The following is a 20,684-nucleotide window of genomic DNA, read 5'->3' as shown; positions in this document are numbered from 1 at the left end:
TACAGAGCAGGCCTGAGACATCTTATAGCTCACAGAGCATGACATCATGAGGCATAGCAAAGAGGTAGATAGATGGGCAGCTGGCCTTGACAGTCATTCGGTTTGGGGCTCAGCTTCTAGCTCTAACCCATTCTAGCTGTGTGACACTGGGCAAATCCTGTAACCTCTCAGTGCTGTAGGTAAACAGTTGGTGATCTGCATTTGGCAGAGGGAGTTTTTGTACTGGGAGTTCTAGACACCAATTACATCACAGGCTGGCACCAAATTAAATAAATAAGTACATAAGTAAAATATAAAATAAAAAAGAGCCTTCAAGGTTTTAAGTACTGAGGTGGTACAGCAGACTGAAAGTTGGGCATAGAGCAGAAGACCCAAGTTCAAATCCTATCTCAGATAGTGTAAACTGAGGGAGCTGCACTCGCTGGCCTCTGAGGTCATGTCCGGCTCTCAATCTATGATCCCAGGATATGAAGCCGGGTTCTCCAGTTCCCAGAATTTGTGCTCTTTCCACCTCTAGCCTGCTAAGCCATCAACAAGCTGCAATGGGAGGCCATTTGTTCTCCTTATGTGAGGGAATGGGATTCTCCTGGCTGAGTTCAGCCTAAAGTGCAGTGAGAATGATGCTGGGAAATGTGCATGTTCTCTTGGCTAGCTTCTTACTCTTACTTGTAAGAAATAAGGATAGTCACGCACAACAAATCTACACATCTGCTGTCTCCTGCATCTCTAGTCCACTGCCCCTCTCTATTTTTTTCCTTAATTTCCATGTATTTATTTATTTATTTATTTTTTGGGGGGCAATGAAGGTTAAGTGACTTGCCCAGGGTCACACAGCTAGTGTCTGAGGCTGGATTTAAACTTAGGTCCTCCTGACTCCCAGACTAGTGCTCTATCCACTGCGCCACTTAGTTGCCAACCTTATATTTGTTTTCTAACTCTTTAAGATGATTATCAATCTTGTAAGTTTTAAGTGTCTGAGGCCGAATCTGAACTCAGGTACTCCTGACTCCAGGGCCGGTGCTCTATCCACTGTGCCACCTAGCTGCCCCTATGATGATTATCAATCTTTTTTTTGTTTGTTTTTCAGGCAATGGGGGTTAAGTGACTTGCCCAGGGTCACACAGCTGGTAAGTGTCAAGTGTCTGAGGCCGGATTTGAACTCAGGTACTCCTGAATTCAGGGCTGGTGATTTAACCACTGCGCCATCTAGCTGCCCCCGATGATTATCAATCTTAATAGTATTTTATTATTTTCCAGTTACATGTAAATATAGTTTTTCAACATTCGTTTTTATAAGATTTTGAGTTCCAAATTTTTCTCCCTTCCTCCCTCTGTTATCCCCTCCCCAAAATGGCAAACAATCTGATTTTTTTTTTTTTTTGTGGGGCAATGAGGGTTAAATGACTTGCCCAGGGTCACAATAGCTAGTGTCAAGTGTCTGAGGCCAAATTTGAACTCAGGTCCTCCTGAATCCAGGGACAGTGCAACACCTAGCTGCCCCCAAATCTGATATTCTTTAAGGTGATTATTGTGTAATACTGTATATTACCAGTTACCCATGTTTGGATCTTCTCCCCTTACAAGACTGGGGTCATCACAACAGGGCAGGAACTGTCTCTTATCTAAATTTGGTACCTCCTGCAATGTCTGCCTCCTCAAATCTGGCCTCACACACTAACTAGCCACATGACCCTGAGCAAGTCACTCAACCCGTTTGCCTTAGTTCCTTATCTGTAAAATGAGCTGGAGAAGGAAATGGGAGAACCCTTCCAGTGTTTCTGCTGAGAAAACCCCAAATTGGGTCACAAAGAGTCAGACACAAATGAAAAGTGACTGAATGACAGACAGAACCTAATGCCTGAAACAGTGCTCTGCAAACAGTCAGTACTTAACAAACGCTTAACTGATAAATTCCCAAACTCTGCTAAGCTGATAACAGTGGGTATAAGTCAGATTTGATTCACCAGGCATTTATAAAAGAGCACCGGGCTCTGGTATCTAAGAGGTGCTGTTTAAATCTGATCTGTGACACCATATGTGTGAACACAGGCAAGTGACTTCACCTCCCTGGGCCTCAGTTTCCCCATCTGTAAAGTGACTTCGGGATTGGATGACCTCTCAGATTCCAGCTCTAAAGCTGTGGTTGTATTACATGCCTACTGTGCGCCAGGCACTGCAAGCAGCTGTGTAGATTCAGAAACAAGGATGAGGAACTCTGCTATCATAGGAGGAAGACTGACCTTCCTGAATGACCATCTCCTAAACATTCGGTATTATCTTTATGTAGGTCATCTGAGCTGGAACAGCCAAGCAGACCCAATGCAATCAAGAGCTGGGTTTGAGCATCCAGGTCTCTTCCTGCACCTGAATTCTTCACCTTGGTGCTAAGAGGCATGTGCTTAGAGGCCACTGAGAAGCCTTTGCCCTTGGAGACCATGAACTCCAAAGCACTGAGGCTCTAGATATAACCAAGGCTCCCTCAGAGTGGAAGGAGCCCCCTCGGGAGGGCATCAGCTGGAGGCTCGCTGGGAATGTGACAGAGGGTCCTCCTATACAGATGCGTTTCAGCTGACCTCAGAGGGTCCTGCAAACTCATAATTTTGGTGGTTAAGCAGCAGTGTGCTTGGTGCCAGAGGAGAGAAGGCTATATGAAAACCCGGCTTCTCCCAGCTGTGGCTGCCCAGCCCTGGAGTGGGCTAGGAGAGCACGGCTAAATGAAATAAAAATGAGAACAAATGTGTAAAAAGGCCATCAAGAGCTAGGAGTAGAGACAGGCCAGAAGGCACATTCTTGCTTCAGTTCAATGTGAGTTCCTTGTGTCTAAGAGCAGGGGGATGAGCCTGGCTATCAGAAGGTGACTTCCTGAGACCTGTGCTCTGGAAATTAAGAGGGTCCTCTGTGGGCGGCCATGGGCTAGTTTAAACAGTAGCAATGTGAGGGAAGTCAAAGGTGTCCGGAGAATAGATACTTGATGAGGCCTTGATAACAATTCCAAAGACAGAGAATGCAAGGCATTGGTGTCTGGTATTCAATGCATACAATAAAAGAGATTGAGGCTCCACAACTTGACAACTGGGGAAACTGAGGCACTGCAAAAGGAAAAAGTTAGTGGCATAGCCAGGGCTAGGCATCAGGGCCCTGTCCAATCAATCAAACATTTACTAAGTACCTAGTATGTAGTAGGTGTAGGGAAACAAAGAGAAAAGTGGGGAGCTATGGATATGGAATGTGGCATACACCATCAGACATGGTTGATAGAGAATAGTTTGTTTTGCTGGACTGTTTTCCCTACCTCTTTCTTTTGTAATTCTTGTTATGAGGGATAGTTCTAGCTGGGTAGGTCGGGGAGGAAATATTCAGAAATAAATGTGATGAAAAAAGACATTAAAATAAGATTAAATAAAAACTCTCAACATATAAGCTTTTTTTTGGGGGGGGGGGCGGGGCAATGGGGATTAAGTGAACTGCCCAGGGTCACACAGCTAGTAAATGTCAAGTGTCTGAGGCTGGATTTGAACTCAGGTACTCCTGAATCCAGGGCCGGTGCTTTATCCATTGCGCTACCTAGCTGCCCCTCAACATATAAGCTTTACTCCTTGAAAGAGGAGTTTTAGATTTGTCCAACTCCGTGCCCATGATGACTTCACCAAAGAAGAGCACCTTCCATGTGGGGGCCTCATGAGCCACTATGTAAACCCAAGGATACAGTGGCACAAGTCTATTGTCCTGAAATGAGAAGTGCTGTCCTCAGCCTCTGTCAGACCAGACCTTCCTTATCTAGAGTCTAGGTCTGGGCTCATAATTTTTGGAAGAACGCTTATGAACTAGAATGCATTCAGAAAAAGTTGTCAAATAGGATGGTGAATGAGCTGGAAATCAAGTCATGTGGAGAACTTGAGGAGGTGCTTTCTCTAGTGAAGACAAGATTTAGTGGGTCAGACAGTGGCCTTCAAATATGTGAAGGGGGATTATTAGGTTAGTCATCAATCAATCAACATTTATTAAGCACCTACTATGTGCCAGGCATTGTGTTAGGAGGAATTAAATTTGTTCTGATTTGTCCTAGAGGGGAGAACTAGAAGAAAAAAAGCAATGCCTCTGCATTCAAAGGATCTGGATTCAAATTCTGTCTCTAATGCCTACTGTGTGTGTAACTTTGGGCAAGACACAATGTCCCTGGGCCTCAGTTTCCTTATCTGTAAAACTGTACATGCATGTGGTATGTGTGTAGACTACAGGGCCTCAGGTCTCTGCCAGCTTTATGATTCTTTAAGTGACAGGGAGACAAATTTCTCCTCAATCTAAGGAGAAGCTGAAAGTGAGAAGGAATGGACAGTGTAGAGTAGCCAGCTCTGAAGCAAGAAAGACTTGGGTTCAAGGTCTTTGACACCCACTGGCTGTGTGACTCAATTCAATTCACAGCCTCTCAGTGCTTTAAGACAGAGGAATCAAACATGAAGTCTCCCCTCCCCTCCCCTAACACCACTGAGTACTGCCTGAATCAGATGAAAAGGTAAATGGGAAATATTTAACAAAAATTAAAATGCAATAAAATATAGATAACAGTAACATGTGGTTTTCTAAGTCAATATATGGCCCTTAGGTACAGTTTGGGTGGCCCCTGTTTTTGTTTGAGTTTGACACCAGTACTGTAGGCAATTTTCCAAGATTACTAAGTTGTGGAGAAGGTGCCAACTTCATAATAGAATCAGTTTCCTTCCCAGGAGAGCTTCCTCTCTCAATGTAACCTCAAGTCCAAGCCCTCTCCCTTTTCCTGTGAGGAGAAATTCCTAACAATCAGATCACTCCAACAATGGAACGGGCAACCCAAGAGACAGGGAAGCTACTCCTTTCTCACTGTAACGATTGGAATGATGCCACCTGCTGGAGACTTACTGTAGAAGAGTTGGGCCCATGAAGCGAAGGTCTTTGAGGGCAAGACCAGGAGTCTTTTCTTTGGCGTCAGGAAGTGACGCTGGCTAGTGGGAGGAAGAAGGAAGAGACTGGCGCTCGGTATCCCTCTTTCCTGAGGACGCTGGTGGAGAAGGGAGCTAGAAATGTGCTCTCCCTTTAATAGATAGGAATCTAGGCCTTTCCTTCTCTTTTTACCAAATTCTTATTCTCCTTAATAAATGCTTAAAAGTCTGACTCTTGCTAAAGCTTATAATTTACTGGCGACCACTCATTAGATTTTAGACAGTCTAGCTAGAATTTTAGCCCTTAACATCACTGAAGGTCTTTTGACAAAAGGTTGGACATGCTCTTTCTTGCTGGGAAACTAGCAGGGAGATTCATGCTTTCGGTGGGTAGACTAAATGCCTTCTCCAGTCCCTTCTGAAGATGACACAGAGTGATCTGTTAATCTTTAGGTGGATAATTTCATGACAAATCTTGGAAACAGATGCACACCCCCATGCGGACTCAATAGCCCAGAGGTTCTGCCCACCCCCTACCCCACCCTGCCCTCCCCCCAAGGTTGCAGGTCCTTCCTCCCTACCTTCTTCAGAGAGGTTGTTCTCTTTGGCCTCCTTGTCCATCTGACAACACCATCCTTCCAACCTTTCTGTCTCTGCCTGAAGCAGCTTCAGGAACCAGTAGCCATCCCTCCGGCAGGCCCCAGGGTGGGAAGGCTCCAGGGGAGAGCTGGATGAAGTCTCCAGCCAGGGGTCGGGTGGGGGAAGTGAGGAAGGCTCAAGGGCCGGGTCAGTGTTATCTCCATAGGAGAGGTTGCGCTTGATCTGGGAGGCCTTGGCGGAGGGCCGGGGGCTGGTGTCAATGTGGATGGAGTTGTGGTGTGGCGGGCAGTCGGACAGGCTCCTCTCAGAGGATTTACAACTGGAGTCATTGGCCTCCTGCGTGTCTGAGTCAGTGTCCCGCTTGGAGGACATACTGTGAGAGGCTCCGCTGTACCTACAAGGAGGGGAACAACCGGGTATCAGAAAGCACTCTTGACCGGGCCAGACTGGGCCCGTGTGTCTTTACCGCACCCAGCACATACACCAGGGAGACAAAGGAATGCATCACTTCATCATGCCTGCAGCTGGGTCCCAAAGCCCCTTCCACCTCCCAGGCCTCACCCCCCCGCTGCATTCTCTGCGTAGCCCCCTGCCTTGCCCTGTGCGCGCGCACATACACACACAGACACACAGTTATAAGGTTGCCTGCGTACTGCGGTAGGCCATTACACCAGAACGACACGTCTGCAGCCTCAGGGCCGTCGCCTCTGCCCTAAGCTCTCTCAACATCTGCTTTTGCCTTACAGAGCAAAGGCTCAATTCTGGCAGCACACGGCCACGGGGAAACTTTCAGAGGACTACCGAGCGCCTGTCGCCTGCCCCTGCCCCAAGCCCAGTCTAGTTATCATCAATATGGGAAGGAGAGACATGGATTAGAGCCGAATGGTAAGTGCAGCTTAAGGGAAGAGGAGGAAGAGAGAAGGAAGAAACAAGGTAAGAAAGAGGTAGAGATGGAAGAGGGAAAATGGAGAAAGGAAGAGGGGAAGAGGCGGAATAAGACAAAGAGAGGAGGAAGAAAGGACTAGAAGAGGACAAAGATGAAAAGGAGGAAGAGCAAGAGAGAGAAGGGAGAGAGGGAGCAGAGTGAAAAAGGAGAGGAGAGGTCAAAGGGGAGAAAGGGAGGGAAAGAGGGAAGAAGCCGCCGTCGCCTCTCTCTGACTTACCGCCACTCGTCCTCTACCTGTACCCCGATGGACTGGAATTTGGTAGCGGGAGGTGGCTCTTCCTTTGGCACTGGCTGAATGCAGTCAACCTTATTGAACAACAACAAAAAAAAATACACAAACAGAAACAAAAAAAATAATAAAACAAAAACAAAAACACAAGAACTTGCGGCTAGAATTCACATTAGTAGAACACAAAAAAAGGTCCGTGCAGACGGACAGACAGACTAACAGACAGACAAGCATGCAGACACTGCACGCTGACGTACAGGCTTGAGCAGGGAAGCCGGGCACCGCTCATACCACAAGGGCAGGGGAATGGGGAGATGGGGAAGGGAGTGTTACTGGCTGTCCCTACTCTGAAGAGGGTGGCATCAGATCGGTGGTTTTGGGTCCGCTGTCCTCAGGGAGTTGGAAACCGTTCCTTCTAGTCCTCTCCTTTATACACATCAGAGAGAAGAAGAAAAAGACACACACACGTACACACACGCACACACGCACACACACACACAGAGCCACAGTTGTTATGCCTGGGCCATGGAAGCTGGTGAACAGGGTGGGCACTTCCTGGGGAAGGTCTTGGCCCCCAGCAGGCAGGACCCACGAAGGTAGGACCGAGGATCCAGCCACCTTATGTCCAGCTTGGAATGAATAGGAGTAAACTCAGAAGAGTTATCACAGCCCCAACTGTGGAAGAATCCCTTGAAAATCTCTGGGGAGAATTAGGAAGGAAAAATTGCAGGTAAAAACAATTTACTTTCCATTAGGAAACTCCGTGGATACCTGCACTGTACCTGCTGGTTCCCCCAGGATGGGGGCTTGGGAGGTGGGGGGGAGGAGGGGAGAAACCACATCTCTGGAAAACAAGCAGTAGTACTTTCCCTTCCACTCTTCTTTGCAGGCAAACATGTGAAACTCTTGCTGAAAGGCACCAGTAAGTCACAGGCAGAACAGGTTTCATATCCACTGAAGGTCCTGACGCTTAGCCTCAGGGCAAGTTAGAAGGGTCCTGATGACTATAACCAAGCTCTGGGCTAGGGCTTTGGAAAGAGGGAAAGGTCACCCTCAGGAACCAGGATGAGGATAAAACACCTCTCTGAGAAGCACCAGTCACTGGGACCTTCTCTCTTAGTTTGCTGCTGGGCCTTAGTGGCTTAGTGTCCCATTAAGGTGGTGAGCCCTTGACTTAGCATCCCAGATGGGCATGGGAACACAACCCCTAACCTCAAAAGACCTAGGCTAAAGCTTTCAAAATGGTCCTTCTTCTCCAGAGGATAAACCACCCAACTTTAGACCTGGAAGGGGCTTTTAGAGATGGCCCAACCACTTGGAATTTTTTGTTGTTGTTCTGTCGTTTTCACTGACTCTCCATGATCCCATTTGGGGTTTACTTGACAGATATACTGGAGTGGTTTGCCATTTCCTTCTACAATTCATTTTACAGATGAGGAAACTGAGGTAAACAGGGCTAAATGACTTGCCACAGTTACTAAGTATCTGAAACCACATTTGAACTTGGGTCTTCCTGGCTTCAGGGCCAGCAGCCTAACCACTGTGCACCCCCCCAAACTTGGCACCAGGGCTACCCCCTGGGTGTACTTTTAAGCTAACTGGACCTCAGTGGGGCCACTCCTACACTGAGCTAGTTAAGTGAGTAGGGAGGTTAGCTCAGAAATAGAACATGTTCACAGATGAGGTATTTCTGCCATCAGTGAAGTCCAGCAGGATTTAGGCCCAGGATGGAGGGGTCTGGCTCACAGAAGGGTCTGTGAACAAGAGAGGCACTACGGTGCTGCCTTAGAGTTGAGTTTCCTTTGCCCCACGTCAATAACCTGGGAGTTCTTTCAACTCTGGTCCCCTGGAATATACAGGGACACCTCCAAGTTCCTTTTGTCTAATCCTCCGTGGTGGAAGGGACTCAGAGGCTAGTCTATAGACAACTTGTACCTGAATAGAGTATAGAGTGCCCAGACCACATCTCTGCCAAGAGGCCACGTAGCTGCCTTTGCTTAAGCAGGACCTCTAGGAAGTGGGAAGCCAGGGCGTTCCCAATCAGTCTACTGCATTTCTGGAAAGCTCCGGTGTTAGGCTGGTCATCAGAGATCACCCTCCCTGCAGCTTTCAGCCACTGGTCCTGCTTCTGTCTGCTGGGGCCAAGCAGAGGGAGGCTAATCCCTCTTCCCACTTGGTAGCCGCCTTTCAAACACTTGCCAGTCTTCATCCTTCCACATTCCCAGCTGGCACTGTCCTAGAGGACACACCCTCCTACTCCCATCTGGTCCTGTCCACAGCCTGCTGAGACACGCCCTCCCAGACTCCCATCTGTTTTAGGCTTTCATCAGTTCTCATCTGGACACTTCCAACATCTGAGGCTCTCGTCACATCCTTCCCTGTTCTCAAATTCTTCTTTTATATCAACCTAAGGTAAGACCTCTGAACCCAAGAACGGATGGATGAAACCTTAGAGATCACCCGGTCCTCACCCAGAGACAAGAAGGACCTTGGCCAAAGTCACACAGCCACACAGCTAGTATGTAGTAGAACCAGATCAAGAGCCCGAATCTCTAAGGGCTGAAAAATATCAACAGCCTATATCATAATACTGTCCTTTCAGTAGGAGTCTGGAATCTTGGGTTCTAACCCTATCACTAACTAGTTATGTGGCATCAAGCAATTCCCTCCCCTTCTTTAGGCCTGTTTCCTCATGTGTAAAAATGAGATGATTGGACCCCTGTGATCTCTAAGATCCCTTTTGGTTTTTAAAAATTAGTGATTTCCTGTTTTCTGGGTCACTGACACATCTAGTCTGTTGCTTTGTCATGGGTGGAATTCCTCATTTGTAAAGGGTTACACCTTAATCAGCCTCATTAAAGGGGTAGAGGGGCAAAGATTCTGGCCCCCCAAACTTAGAGGGAAGGCAAAGAAAGGGGGTGAGAGGAGCAGTACCTGTCTTTTTTTTTTTTTTTTGGTGAGGCAATTGGGGTTAAGTGACTTGCCCAGGGTCACACAGCTAGTAAGTGTCAAGTGTCTGAGGCCAGATTTGAACTCAGGTACTCCTGACTCCAGGGCTGGTGCTCTATCCACTGTGCCACCTCGCTGCCCCTAACAGTAGTCTTTATAAGATCAATCTAGGCCTCCGCTTGGCTGAAACCTTATTGACTAAGACATGTTGAGTGGAATCAGGGCAACAGCAACTTTGTTTAACTTGTCAATATTTAATACCCCTCACTCCTAAATGAAAATATGGGACCCTCAGGTCTCCTAAGTCCAACCTCTTTTCCAGGACTGGAAAAAAAAAGCCACCCTGACTGATAGATGTCTACGCTCCACTCGAATACTTCCAATGACAGGGCACTCACTATCTTAATCTATTATCAGGATAGCTCTGATTATAACGCTGAACCTGCCTCCTAGTATAAGTCTGCACTATTCCCCTCTCCCCATCAAATTAAAAACAAAACCTCAAACTGGGACCACTTACCCTGCTCCTCCCTTCCTCCCTCCCCTAAGATCACATCAAGTAAGCCTGTTCCCTTTGCAGTGCCAGTAAACAGGGGTATCTGGAGGCTGAGCCAGAAGGCTTCCAGAGCTGATCTGGATGGATCAAAGCCTCTATGGTGATTATCTTTCTTTCTGGCCCCCCAGAGGAACTTACCCCACTCCCCCAGGGGGCTTATCAGTAAGGCAGGCAGGCAAGCTTTCAGGAGTCATTCCCCGCCCCCCCCCCATCACCTTCCAGAATCCCTGTCCCGCTCCCAAGTTGTAGCCAAGTGAATCTTCAGGTTCAGATTTTGGGAAAAGCAAGATACAGGGAAAAAAATACTCAAAGTGGTTCACTGGGGATGAGCATGGACTGTCTGCCTGCTGGGAGCAGAGTAGGGGTCACAGCGGAAAGCAGTTTGGGGCCAGGGTCCTCCCTGCTAGTCACGTTCCTTGCTCCCAGGGTGGGAAAGTGGCCTGGGCGCTTTAGCCATCGGATGATGGCTCAATGGCCTTATCACAGGGACTGGCTGTAGATGGAGCTCCTTCCCTTGCTGTCTTTAACCATGTTTTTACTTTGGTGACAAACGCTGGTTTTAAATCAATTTGGATGAATTACGAGTCAGGGTAAAAGTTTCATCCCACCCAGCTGACAAAGAATGGAATGGTACTAAGCTAGAGTAGTCTGAGGCCTAGACCTCAGGAAGAATATGCCCAGAATGTGCCGTCCACTCTCCCAACAGTTCCAAGGCCGATGGCCTCCCCACCCCACCCCAGACTTGGGACAGCAGGGGCAGCAGTTATGGTTGCCTAATTGGAAATGAATCCCTCCTTCCCACCCCTATCTCCCAACCCTTTGCCCCATTTTCCTTTCTCACCTTCCCAGCAGGGAAGAGAGTTTCTGGTGGAGACAATGAGAAAGAGGACACAGCAAGCAGCTTCATCCCCTTCCAGCCTGGGGGGCCACTCCCCAAATTTCTATTCTGAGGGGACTGAAGTAAGAGCTACCTTCTTGTGCCCCTCCCTCCCCACCCCGACCCATACCCCTGCTTCAGACTGTCCTTGTGCCTGGTACAACAAGCACAACCTACCTGTTCTCCAAGCACTGGGAAATGCTCTTCATGAGTGACCCCTATATCTCGGGGTGTCTGGCCCTGGGGGGCTGGGTACTGTGGCCTACATGCTTCTGCTGCTTTGTCCGGCTACTATACCAGCCTTCTCGACTTTAAGGGACACCTTGGATCAGAAAACCTGTTAGGTGGCAACCTGCCTCGAGGAGACAGGCCAGCAAGGAAAAAGATTGTGTGGACGGACAGTGGACGAGCAAAACGTACAGGACATGGTGGGATGAGTGTAACTACATTCACCAGGAACCCCATCAGGAGGGAGGAACAAAAAAAAAAGGCACAATGCCTCACGTCCGTGCCATGAACAGGGCATGACGGAGTGAAATTTGGTTTGGAATCAGGAGCCGAACTCCGGACTGCATTTTGGCCGGACCCTCAAGGAGAGCCCAGGAGAACCGGCCTCCAATAATGATGAGGCCGGTTCCTTGAGATGGGTGAGTGGGGTCAGCCTCCGATGTAATTACACCCACGTGCACAGAGTGGAGTCTGACACACAACCAAAGGGACCCATACTTGTATTCCTATGGATGAAAGTTTCCTTTTTGGGGCGCTCTCAGCTTTGGGTTCCTCACTGGTCAACGTTCCTTTGTCGTTCTTCAGAGCTGCATTTTTCTGGGGTAGCTCTGGTGCGTCCCGGGCCTGAGCTCCTCCGCCTCCCTGGGTCACGCTGGGGGGCCGGGTGCTGTCTAAACTGTCAGAGGAATTGCTTAGACCAGACTGGCTGTTGACCTCGCTCTTGTGGTCCTGGCTGTCAAGATAGGTGTCCTGGGCTGACTCGGTGCTGCTCTGAACGGTGACCGAGATGAACGGTTTTGACGTGGTCCGGGGAGGGACAGGAGGTGGAGTCTTCTTATATGCCACTAGGCATGATGAACCTGTGGCCGTGGGAGAGGAAGGAGGGAGGAGGGGGGGGGGGGGAACAAGAGCAAAGAATCAGAACCAGAGAAACCCATGGCTTCAGATGAGTCTGGCATCTCAATGCTTGAGAGAGGCTGTAGAGGGGGAACCCCCCCCTAACCCCCCCCAAAACCCATCCTTGGCTAGGACTCCTGAGGTCTAGCGTCCTAGCTGAAGGTCCTCTCTTGTCTCCCTATAGCTCTATTAAAAGCAAACTGCCCCACCCTAATCAGCTACTACCTCTAAAGAAAGAAGAACAAAGATTTCACTCGCCAAAACTAAAACACAATGTGATTATAAGGACCAAGTTTGTCCACAGGGAAGAGAAAATGTCTCTCCTCCTCTTTCATTAGAGATTGGGGGGCCTGTGGGTGTAAGATGTTGCACACACTGTCCGATGTGGGTAATGTTGGTTTTGCTGAGCTGGTTTTTCCCCCTTTTATCTTTGTCACAGGGGATGGCTCATTGGGTGCAATGTAGGGAGAGGGAATGACATATTTGGAAATGAATGCAATGTAAAAAGAAAAGATATATGGTTTTTAAAAAGCGCAATCCAAAGAGATGTAAAAAAAAAAAACAACTTAAAAAACCCCCAACCCATTTGCAAGCATAGCTATATATTCATAGATGGTTTGCCTGTCCAGGAGAGAAACCTGGGCACAACACAACCCTTTTCTTTACAGGACTGTAGTTTTAGAGCTGGGAGAGATCTTGGTGATCATCCTGTCCTATCCTTTCCATTTGACAGATGAGAAAACTGAGGCCTAGCGAGGTTAAGTAACTTGCCCAAGGTCACATACACCAGGCTAAGTCTGGATCTGAATCTTTGACTCCAATTCCACTGGGCATTTCATCTTTATATGCCTGCCAAACAGCTTTTCCGTGATCAGCACTCAGTCTGGGGACTTCAGGAATAAATATTAATTCACTAATAGGGGGATAATCATTGTAGGCCTGAAAAAAGGATCCCCTGTGGGAATGGGGCCAAAATTTCCCATCTCTGCTTGGATCCTTAACTGGGGTAAGGGTATTAAAGACATCACAGATTTAGCACTAAAAAGAGCCCTCAGAGGTCATCTAATCCAATCCCCTCATTTTAAAAATGAAGACATTAAGGCCAAAAAATGTCCAAGGTTACCCAGGTAATGTCAGCGCCTACATCTGAACCCAGGTCTCCTGACTTCTATGGAATTATGGTTTTAGTTTCTATGGGTTTAGTTTTTTTTGTTTTGTGTGTGTGTGTGTGTGTGTGTGTGTGTGTGTGTGTGTGTGTGTGTGTGTGAGGCAATTGGGGTTAAGTGACTTGCCCAGGGTCACACAGCTAGTATTAAGTGTCTGAGGCTGGACCTGAACTCAGGTCCTCCCGACTCCAGGGCTGGTGCTTCAATCCACTGTACCACCTAGCTGCCCCTCTATGGTTTTAGGTTTTTGTTTTTTTTTTTTTGTGGGGCAACAGGGGTTAAGTGACTTGCTCAGGGTCACACAGCTAGTATGTGTCAAGTGTCTGAGGCCGGATTTGAACTCAGGTACTCCTGAATCCAGGGCCAGTGCTTTGTCCACTGCGCCACCTAGTTGCCCCCTTTTGGTTTTAGTTTTAACCAGCAAAAAAAGCAGTTGAATTTCTACTGAATATCCTTGGGTAGCACAGCCAAACCTACATGTTTCATTGTTAGCGATCAGCCCTGACAAAGCCTCCTGCCCTGCCTCAAACATCCAGTTTTTCCATTCAAAGACCAGCCCTGGAGACCTCGGAATTGCCACTGGGGCAGGGGCAAAGGCACTTGGATGATGTTTTCCAGGTGTCAGAGTGTGGGGAAATGTTGATTTCTCTCCCTGGACTCACTTATTACCCACGTCTATAGCACTCTTAGGTTTACCAAAGCACCTTTTCCACAATCATGTGAAGTAATTCCAATAGATCCACCTTCTCATCAATGGGGCTGGTCCTTCCAAAGATGCAGAGTGTAGTCTGTCTCATGTGACTATTACCCATGAGTTCTTACAAATTCATCAATAAGCATTTATATAATGCCTATTATGTGCCAAGCACTGTGCCAATTAAGCAGTTCCGAAATTATTCTCATTTAATTCTCACACCCTTGGAAGATAGGTGCTGTCATTTCTATTTTATAGCTAAGGAAATTGAGGCAAACAGGTTAAGTGACTTGTCCAGGGTCACAAAGCTAGTAGGTGGCTGAGATTGGATTTGAACTCAGGTTTTTCCTGTCCCTTGTACTAGCGGCCCCCACTGTACTAGGGGCCTTTCTTGCTTTCCTCTTGATATCATGAGGATGTCAATAGAGGATACGGTGGTCTGCAGTTGTTTATAGCTCTTCCCACTGTTACCAGCCTATCTTCTTGCTCATATATATTTTTTGAGAAGTCCTCTCTGATGCTTCACTTTCCTACTCCTTTGTCACGCATCAGAGTCTGCCTTCACCCGCATGCACCTCTCCAGGTGACATGTGCAAATGTCATCATTCCCATTTTACAAAGGAGCAGGGCCTGCAGTCACACAGCTACTAAGTATCCATCAGAATACATACCTCTCCAAGCCTGTGACTTACTAAGTGACTCTTTTGTCTGAAGGGACAGGGATAGGAAGATTAAAATGAGGCAGTTCCTACTCCTCAAGGAGCTTACAATCTATGGAGAGGAAGAGTCTTTTGAGAGTGACAAAGGAAATCTTTCCCACAGAGAGGATAGCTCATGGACAGAGCCCATTTGGGTGATTCCTAAATCAGGGCCCAGGCTACAACAAATGAATTGCCTTCAATCAAGGATTCAAACAATTTCATTGCTGGAGAAACAAGTCTTCAAAAAGCAGGTTCTAAGTTCCCCAAGTTTCAAGTGTTGCCAGTAAATGCCAAGTCAGCAAAACAACCTGCTATTAGGCCTGAATGCACATATCCATATACAATCTATGAATTAAACACTGTGGGTTAGCCCAGCTCCCTCATTTTACATCTGAGGAAACTGAGGTTCATAGACAGGAAGCGACTTGTCCAAGGTCTGAGAGTTGCTATTCCAGTCAAGCTGGATTAGAATCCAGTTTCCTGCCTCCCAAAAGAGCCATGGAATCCCATACCACGATCTCAGCTGATCCTCACAATGGTCCTAGGAGGGAGTCGGGGAAGGGACTGTCCTGTACATTTCACAGATGGGAAAAGGGAGGGGAACTTGTCTATGGTTGACCTGTAACCTACTGGTAATGGTAAATCTGGAAACTAGGATCACAGAATTTAATAGCCTGAAGAAACCTTAGAAATCATTTTGTCTAACCTCTGCTGGTTTTTTTTTTTGTTTGTTTGTTCTGCAGGGCAATGGGGGTTAAGTGACTTGCCCAGGGTCACACAGCTGGTAAGTGTCAAGTGTCTGAGGCCGGATTTGAACTCAGGTACTCCTGAATCCAGGGCCAGTGCTTTATCCACTGCGCCACCTAGCCGCCCCCTAACCTCTTCTGTTTTACTAAGCAGACCAGAGAAGTTAAAGAGATCTGTCCAGAGTTATACAGGTAGTATGCCAAGCACTCTGGCTGCAAAGCTAGCATCCTTACCACTACTCCATGCTGAATGGAGCCCAGGTCTTCTGACTCCCGTAGGTCAGCACTCAATGCATCACAGCAGGCTGACCCTGACAAAGGCATTTCCAAACACATTACCAAACTCTGGCCAAGATCCCAGCTGATCCCAGTAGGTGAGGCCTCTCCACCCCCCCTTCTCCTCTCAGACACCAGCTGCCCTAGACTCCCCACAAGGAGCAGAATTGTTCATGAGCTCAGGTTTCTCCAATGAGCGCCAAACTGTCTTTAGATGCTGGAGTTTTCTTATTCTTTACAAACAGTGTGTTGGATTCTGACTGAGGCGTTAACCATAGTAAACTTTCAGTCTATTTCAAAATACACACGATGCAAGAGCCCCTTTGACTGCCCTGATGCTTTCTGCAGAAAAACAGCAGGGAAAGGAACAACTGGGAGAGCAGAAGGAACACCTTTATTTCTCTCTTTTTTTTAAAAAAAAAGATAAATAAATCCACTTTTTCATACTGTTACTGAGTGTGCCTGACCACCTCTCCTTCCCTCCCTCCCTCCCCTAGAATACCAGGGAAGCATTCTGGTATGGTGAAAGATGTCTGGAGGTGTGTTGCCAAGCAAATTTAGCAAGCATTTATTGAATGCCTACAGTTAAGTGCAAACATCTAGGGCACAAAGGAAAAAAAAACAAACAAAAAAACCTGGTTGTTGTCCTCAAGTAGCTTATATTCTGTTGGTAGGAAACAACATATACAAATCATATACGGAGAAGCTAAAAAGTACTAGAAACTGAGTATGAGGATCAGGAAACAGGGAGCAGGAAGTAGAACCTGAGCTATGCTTTTTTCTTTTTCTTTTCTCTCTCTCTCTCTCTTTTTTTTTTTTTGCAGGGCAATGAGGGTTAAGTGACTTGCCCAGGGTCACACTAGCTAGTAAGTGTCAAGTGTCCAAGGTCGGATTTGAACTCAGGTCCTCCTGAGTCCAGGGCCAGTGCTTTATCCACTGCACCACCTAGCTGCCCTATTTTTATTTTTTAAGACTGGTGGGTCCTTCTTATCTCACTCAGGTAGGAAATTCAGGTACTACTGCATTTACGTCATGACAGCTTTTATTTGTTTTATCCTGACCTGGGCCAGTTAGACCCACCATAGGCTATGACTTCTGTGGGGTGGACTCATTATGCTGATGCATTATTACTTGGCCCACTGCAGCTGAGAACTCCTGAGCCCAAGCGATCCACCAGCCTCAGCCTCCTCCTTAGCTAAGCTTACAGGTGTGTGCCACACAGTGAGTACCCTCCCCGAGCTAGGTTTACAAGGAAGTATTAGTGTATGAGGTAGATGTGACGGAGAACACTCCAGGCAGGGTGGGGGTGGGGTCATAGATAGTCCATGAAAAGCATGAAGGCAATAGATGGACGATCATTTTGGGATACAGCAAGCTGGTTTGGCTAGAATGCAGAGTGCTTTTGGAACTTCTTGATCTCATCAAACCTTTTTTTGGTCTTAGGATCCTTTATCTTGGTTTTTGTCTTCCCTGTGACCTCCAATCTTCCATCATCCCTTCCTCTGGTTCTTTACCAGTTGGCAAAGAATTGGAAATCGAGGGGATGCTCATCAACTGGGAAATATCTGAACAAGTTTGCTATATGATTGTGATAGAATACTACTGTACTATAAGAAAGGACGAGGGGCAGAGAGGTGCTATCCACCTCCAGAGGAAGAACTGATGGAATTTGAATGCAGATTGAAGCAAACTTTTTTTTTTTTTACTTTAAAATTTTTTTAATGGGGGGAAGGGCTCTTTTCTCTTACAACATGGCTAATATTGATAATAATTGTGCAATTGCACATGTGTAATCTATATCCAATTGCTTGCCTTTTTAATGGGGGGGGAGGGAATTCAGAACTCAAAATTAAAAAAACACAAATGTTAAAAACTGTTTTTACATGTAATTGGGAAAAATAAAGTACAAAATTAAATTAAAAAAAATATATAGGTCTACCTCCACATTGGAGTGGAGTAGCCAAGTAAGGAATTTTGGAAGATGGCTAAGCTAGAAAGATAATGAAATCTCCTAGCCCTTCCCTTAGTGAGCTCATGATGAACTAAAAGAGGATGTCTTCTATGACATGACTTATAAATTATTATCTGGCCTCCACTGGAAGATCTTCAGTGATCTGGCATCCGGTGCTCTCCCTCAAAGCAGCCCATGCCTTTTGGGGACAACTCTAGTGGTTAATAAATCTTTCCTTACTTTCTGCATGTTTCCTTAAATCTAAGTTACATCTATCTATTAGTCCTAGTTCTGGCCTCTGGGTCCAAGTTGGAGTAAATCCCCTCTCTAGGTGACAGCCCTTCATATATATCTATATCTGTCTATCTATATTTGGGGGGGGTTGGGGAAGGGAGGGAGAGGAGGCAAGTGACTTGCCAAGGTTCACACAATAGGTGTCTGAGGCCACATTTGAACTCAGATCTTCTTGACTCCTGGGCTGCTGCTCTATTCACTAAGCTACCTAGCTGGCCCCCTCTTCAAATATATTTTTAAAAATTTCTTTATTTTTTTTTTAGTGAGGCAATTGGGGTTAAGTGACTTGCCCAGGGTCACACAGCTAGTAAGTGTTAAGTGTCTGAGGCCGGATTTGAACTCAGGTACTCCTGACTCCAGGGCAGGTGCTCTATCCACTTCGCCACCTAGCTGCCCCCACCCTCTTTTTTTTGGATGAGGCAATTGGGGTTAAGTGACTTGCCCAGGGCCACACAGCTAGTAAGTGTCAAGGGTCTGAGGCCAGATTTGAACTCAGGTCCTCTTGAATCCAGGGCTGGTGCCCTAACCACTGCGCCACCTAGCTGCCCCTAAGGTTTTTTTTTTTTTTTTTGGTGAGGCAAATTGGGGTTAAGTGACTTGCCCAGGGTCACACAACTAGTAAGTGTCAAGTGTCTGAAGCTGGATTTGAACTCAGGTCCTCCTGAATCCAAGGCCAGTGCTCTATCCACTGCGCCACCTAGCTGCCCCCCAAATATTTTAAGATAATTATCACATCCTATGTCTTTTCTTCTCCAGGTTAAATCACCGTTACTCTTTTAATGTATCATTTTAACTATTGCATAGTCTCCTCACCTGGTGACCCACCTCTAGACTCCATCAATGTCTTTCCTAAAATGGAATGATTACCTAGAACTGAGCCTAATGCTCAAAAGGGGGCAAACCTGCATATACAGTTCTTCAAGCTGGGTTGGGCACAAGGTGTCACCTCTAGAGGTAAAGGAGCCTTTGGAGCTAGTTTACAAGGTACAAGAGAAAAACGACAGTAGTTACAAGCTCCTATTTCTATAGAGCTTTTACATTTGAGTTTTTCCTCCTAATAATCTGTGAGTTTGTCAATGTAAATCTTATAATCCTTATTATCCTTATTTAAAAAAAGAAGGAAACTGAGGCTGGGAAAGGAAGTGATTTTCCCAAAGGTAGAAAAATCCAAATTGTTTTTACTTTTTAAAGAGTTCTGATAGAACTCAGCACAACGTCTGGCACAATGTAAACAGTAAATATTTGACTGTCCAGAATCCAAGAGTCTAATCTAGGTCTCAATTTCTAATCCGAGTCTTTTTCTTTCCACTACACTAAACTGTCTATGTCATGGTTGTATCTTGTTTCTGACCAAAAATGGGCTTCCCTTGTTCAATTCCCCCTCCCCCCCTTTAGCCTTTTATCACTGAATAGTCTCTTGTCCAAAAGAATGACTTTGGGATATTTTCAAAACTACAACCTCTGCTCTGCAAATGACCATTGGCCAATCATCAAGGCCAGTCCTTACGCTTATCTGTTTTCATGTATTATCCCCCTTCCTCCCCCCACTTCGGGATGGATCCCTTTTAATTTTTATAGACCCAAGGTCTGTGACTTAATAGAAGTCTGAATTAAAATGAACTTTTAAAAAAAGTATTATAGTCTTCTCTGAAAGTAGAAGAATTTCTAAAAATGTCCTATCAGGGCTGCCCAAAAGCAGAATGGCTTGGCTGGCTTATGGTGATAGTGAGCGATTCTCTTGTCACTGGGCAGCTTCAGGGGAAAACTGGATGACCACATGTTAGGGACTGACATTCTGGCAGAGGCTGAGGCCTCTGAGAGTCTCATTCTGACACTGAGCAGGTAGAGTCTGGTTGTGGAGTCAGAACAGGTGGAACCCTTCAGTCTGGCTGCCATGGGGCGGACCCTGCAGTCAGCACCAGAGCCTAGGGCCAGCTGCCCTGAAGCACATGGTAGCTTCTAATTTATTTTATTTTATTTTTTGTGGGGCAATGAGGATTAAGTGACATTAAGTCACATGGTAGCTTCTATATACTTGGGTACCAGAGTCAGCTCCAGCTTAGCTCAGAGGTCATGCTAGGTGTCAGCTGAAGTCTCTTAAAGGGCACCCTAGGCACTGCCAGCTAAGGGAAAGTGAGACTATTGTTAAGGTTGTTCCAGGTGTGATAAGAAGAAAGTAGAATCTTATCTTCGAAGCTTGTGCTCTGCCCCCGCACCCCAACAACAACCCTGATACTATAAACGTGCAGCTAAAGGAACACACTAATTTTCCCCTCAAACTCACATAGCAGGGCTTCTACACATCCACATGAGTGTGTCCCCTCCAGAGTGGGCCCTTGGCCCCTGGGACAGCTACCAACAAGTCTCCTATGTTGTTCCAGCAAACAAATGGACCTAGGATCACATTCTCTTGGATCTTTTCAATGGGGGGAAACGTTCTTCTCAGACTGGATTTGAAGTTTGCAAGTAACAGTCATTTGAAACAGAGACCATGGCTAAAGGAGGGCATGACAAAGGGTGAGCCTGATCCCATTTGGGGTCCCAAAGGGAAAGTTGATGATAAAAGTCATCAGATGGAATTATTCTCATCTCTCTTCTAACCTGGCCCTGAAGTGAATCCCCTTAAAAGGATTTTTAATGTGTTGTGAATACAGCAGT

The 20,684-nt window shown here is 46.6% G+C and overlaps 1 protein-coding gene across 7 annotated transcripts in view; it reads right to left on the bottom strand.

The window, feature by feature from the left end:
* Nucleotides 1-20,684, bottom strand: part of DLGAP4 (DLG associated protein 4) — a 252,502-nt gene that overhangs the window by 11,313 nt on the left and 220,505 nt on the right. For 5 of the 7 annotated variants that reach the window (XM_043982857.1, XM_043982854.1, XM_043982853.1 and 2 more), the window contains 3 exons: nt 11,800-12,161; nt 6,680-6,768; nt 5,498-5,910 (listed from right to left, as the gene is read on the bottom strand). In XM_043982857.1, the coding sequence (XP_043838792.1) occupies nt 5,498-5,910; nt 6,680-6,768; nt 11,800-12,161 (864 nt within the window). Of the gene's footprint in view, nt 1-5,497; nt 5,911-6,679; nt 6,769-7,037; nt 7,118-11,799; nt 12,162-20,684 lie in introns of those variants that run through there. The other 2 variants (XM_043982856.1, XM_043982859.1) reach the window with 2 other exon arrangements.

Source organism: Dromiciops gliroides, chromosome 2, assembly GCF_019393635.1.
Source record: "Dromiciops gliroides isolate mDroGli1 chromosome 2, mDroGli1.pri, whole genome shotgun sequence".
Classification (NCBI taxonomy): Eukaryota; Metazoa; Chordata; class Mammalia; order Microbiotheria; family Microbiotheriidae; genus Dromiciops; species Dromiciops gliroides.
The sequence above is the reverse complement of the archived record's forward strand: the minus strand, read 5'-3'. Positions and strand labels throughout refer to the sequence as shown.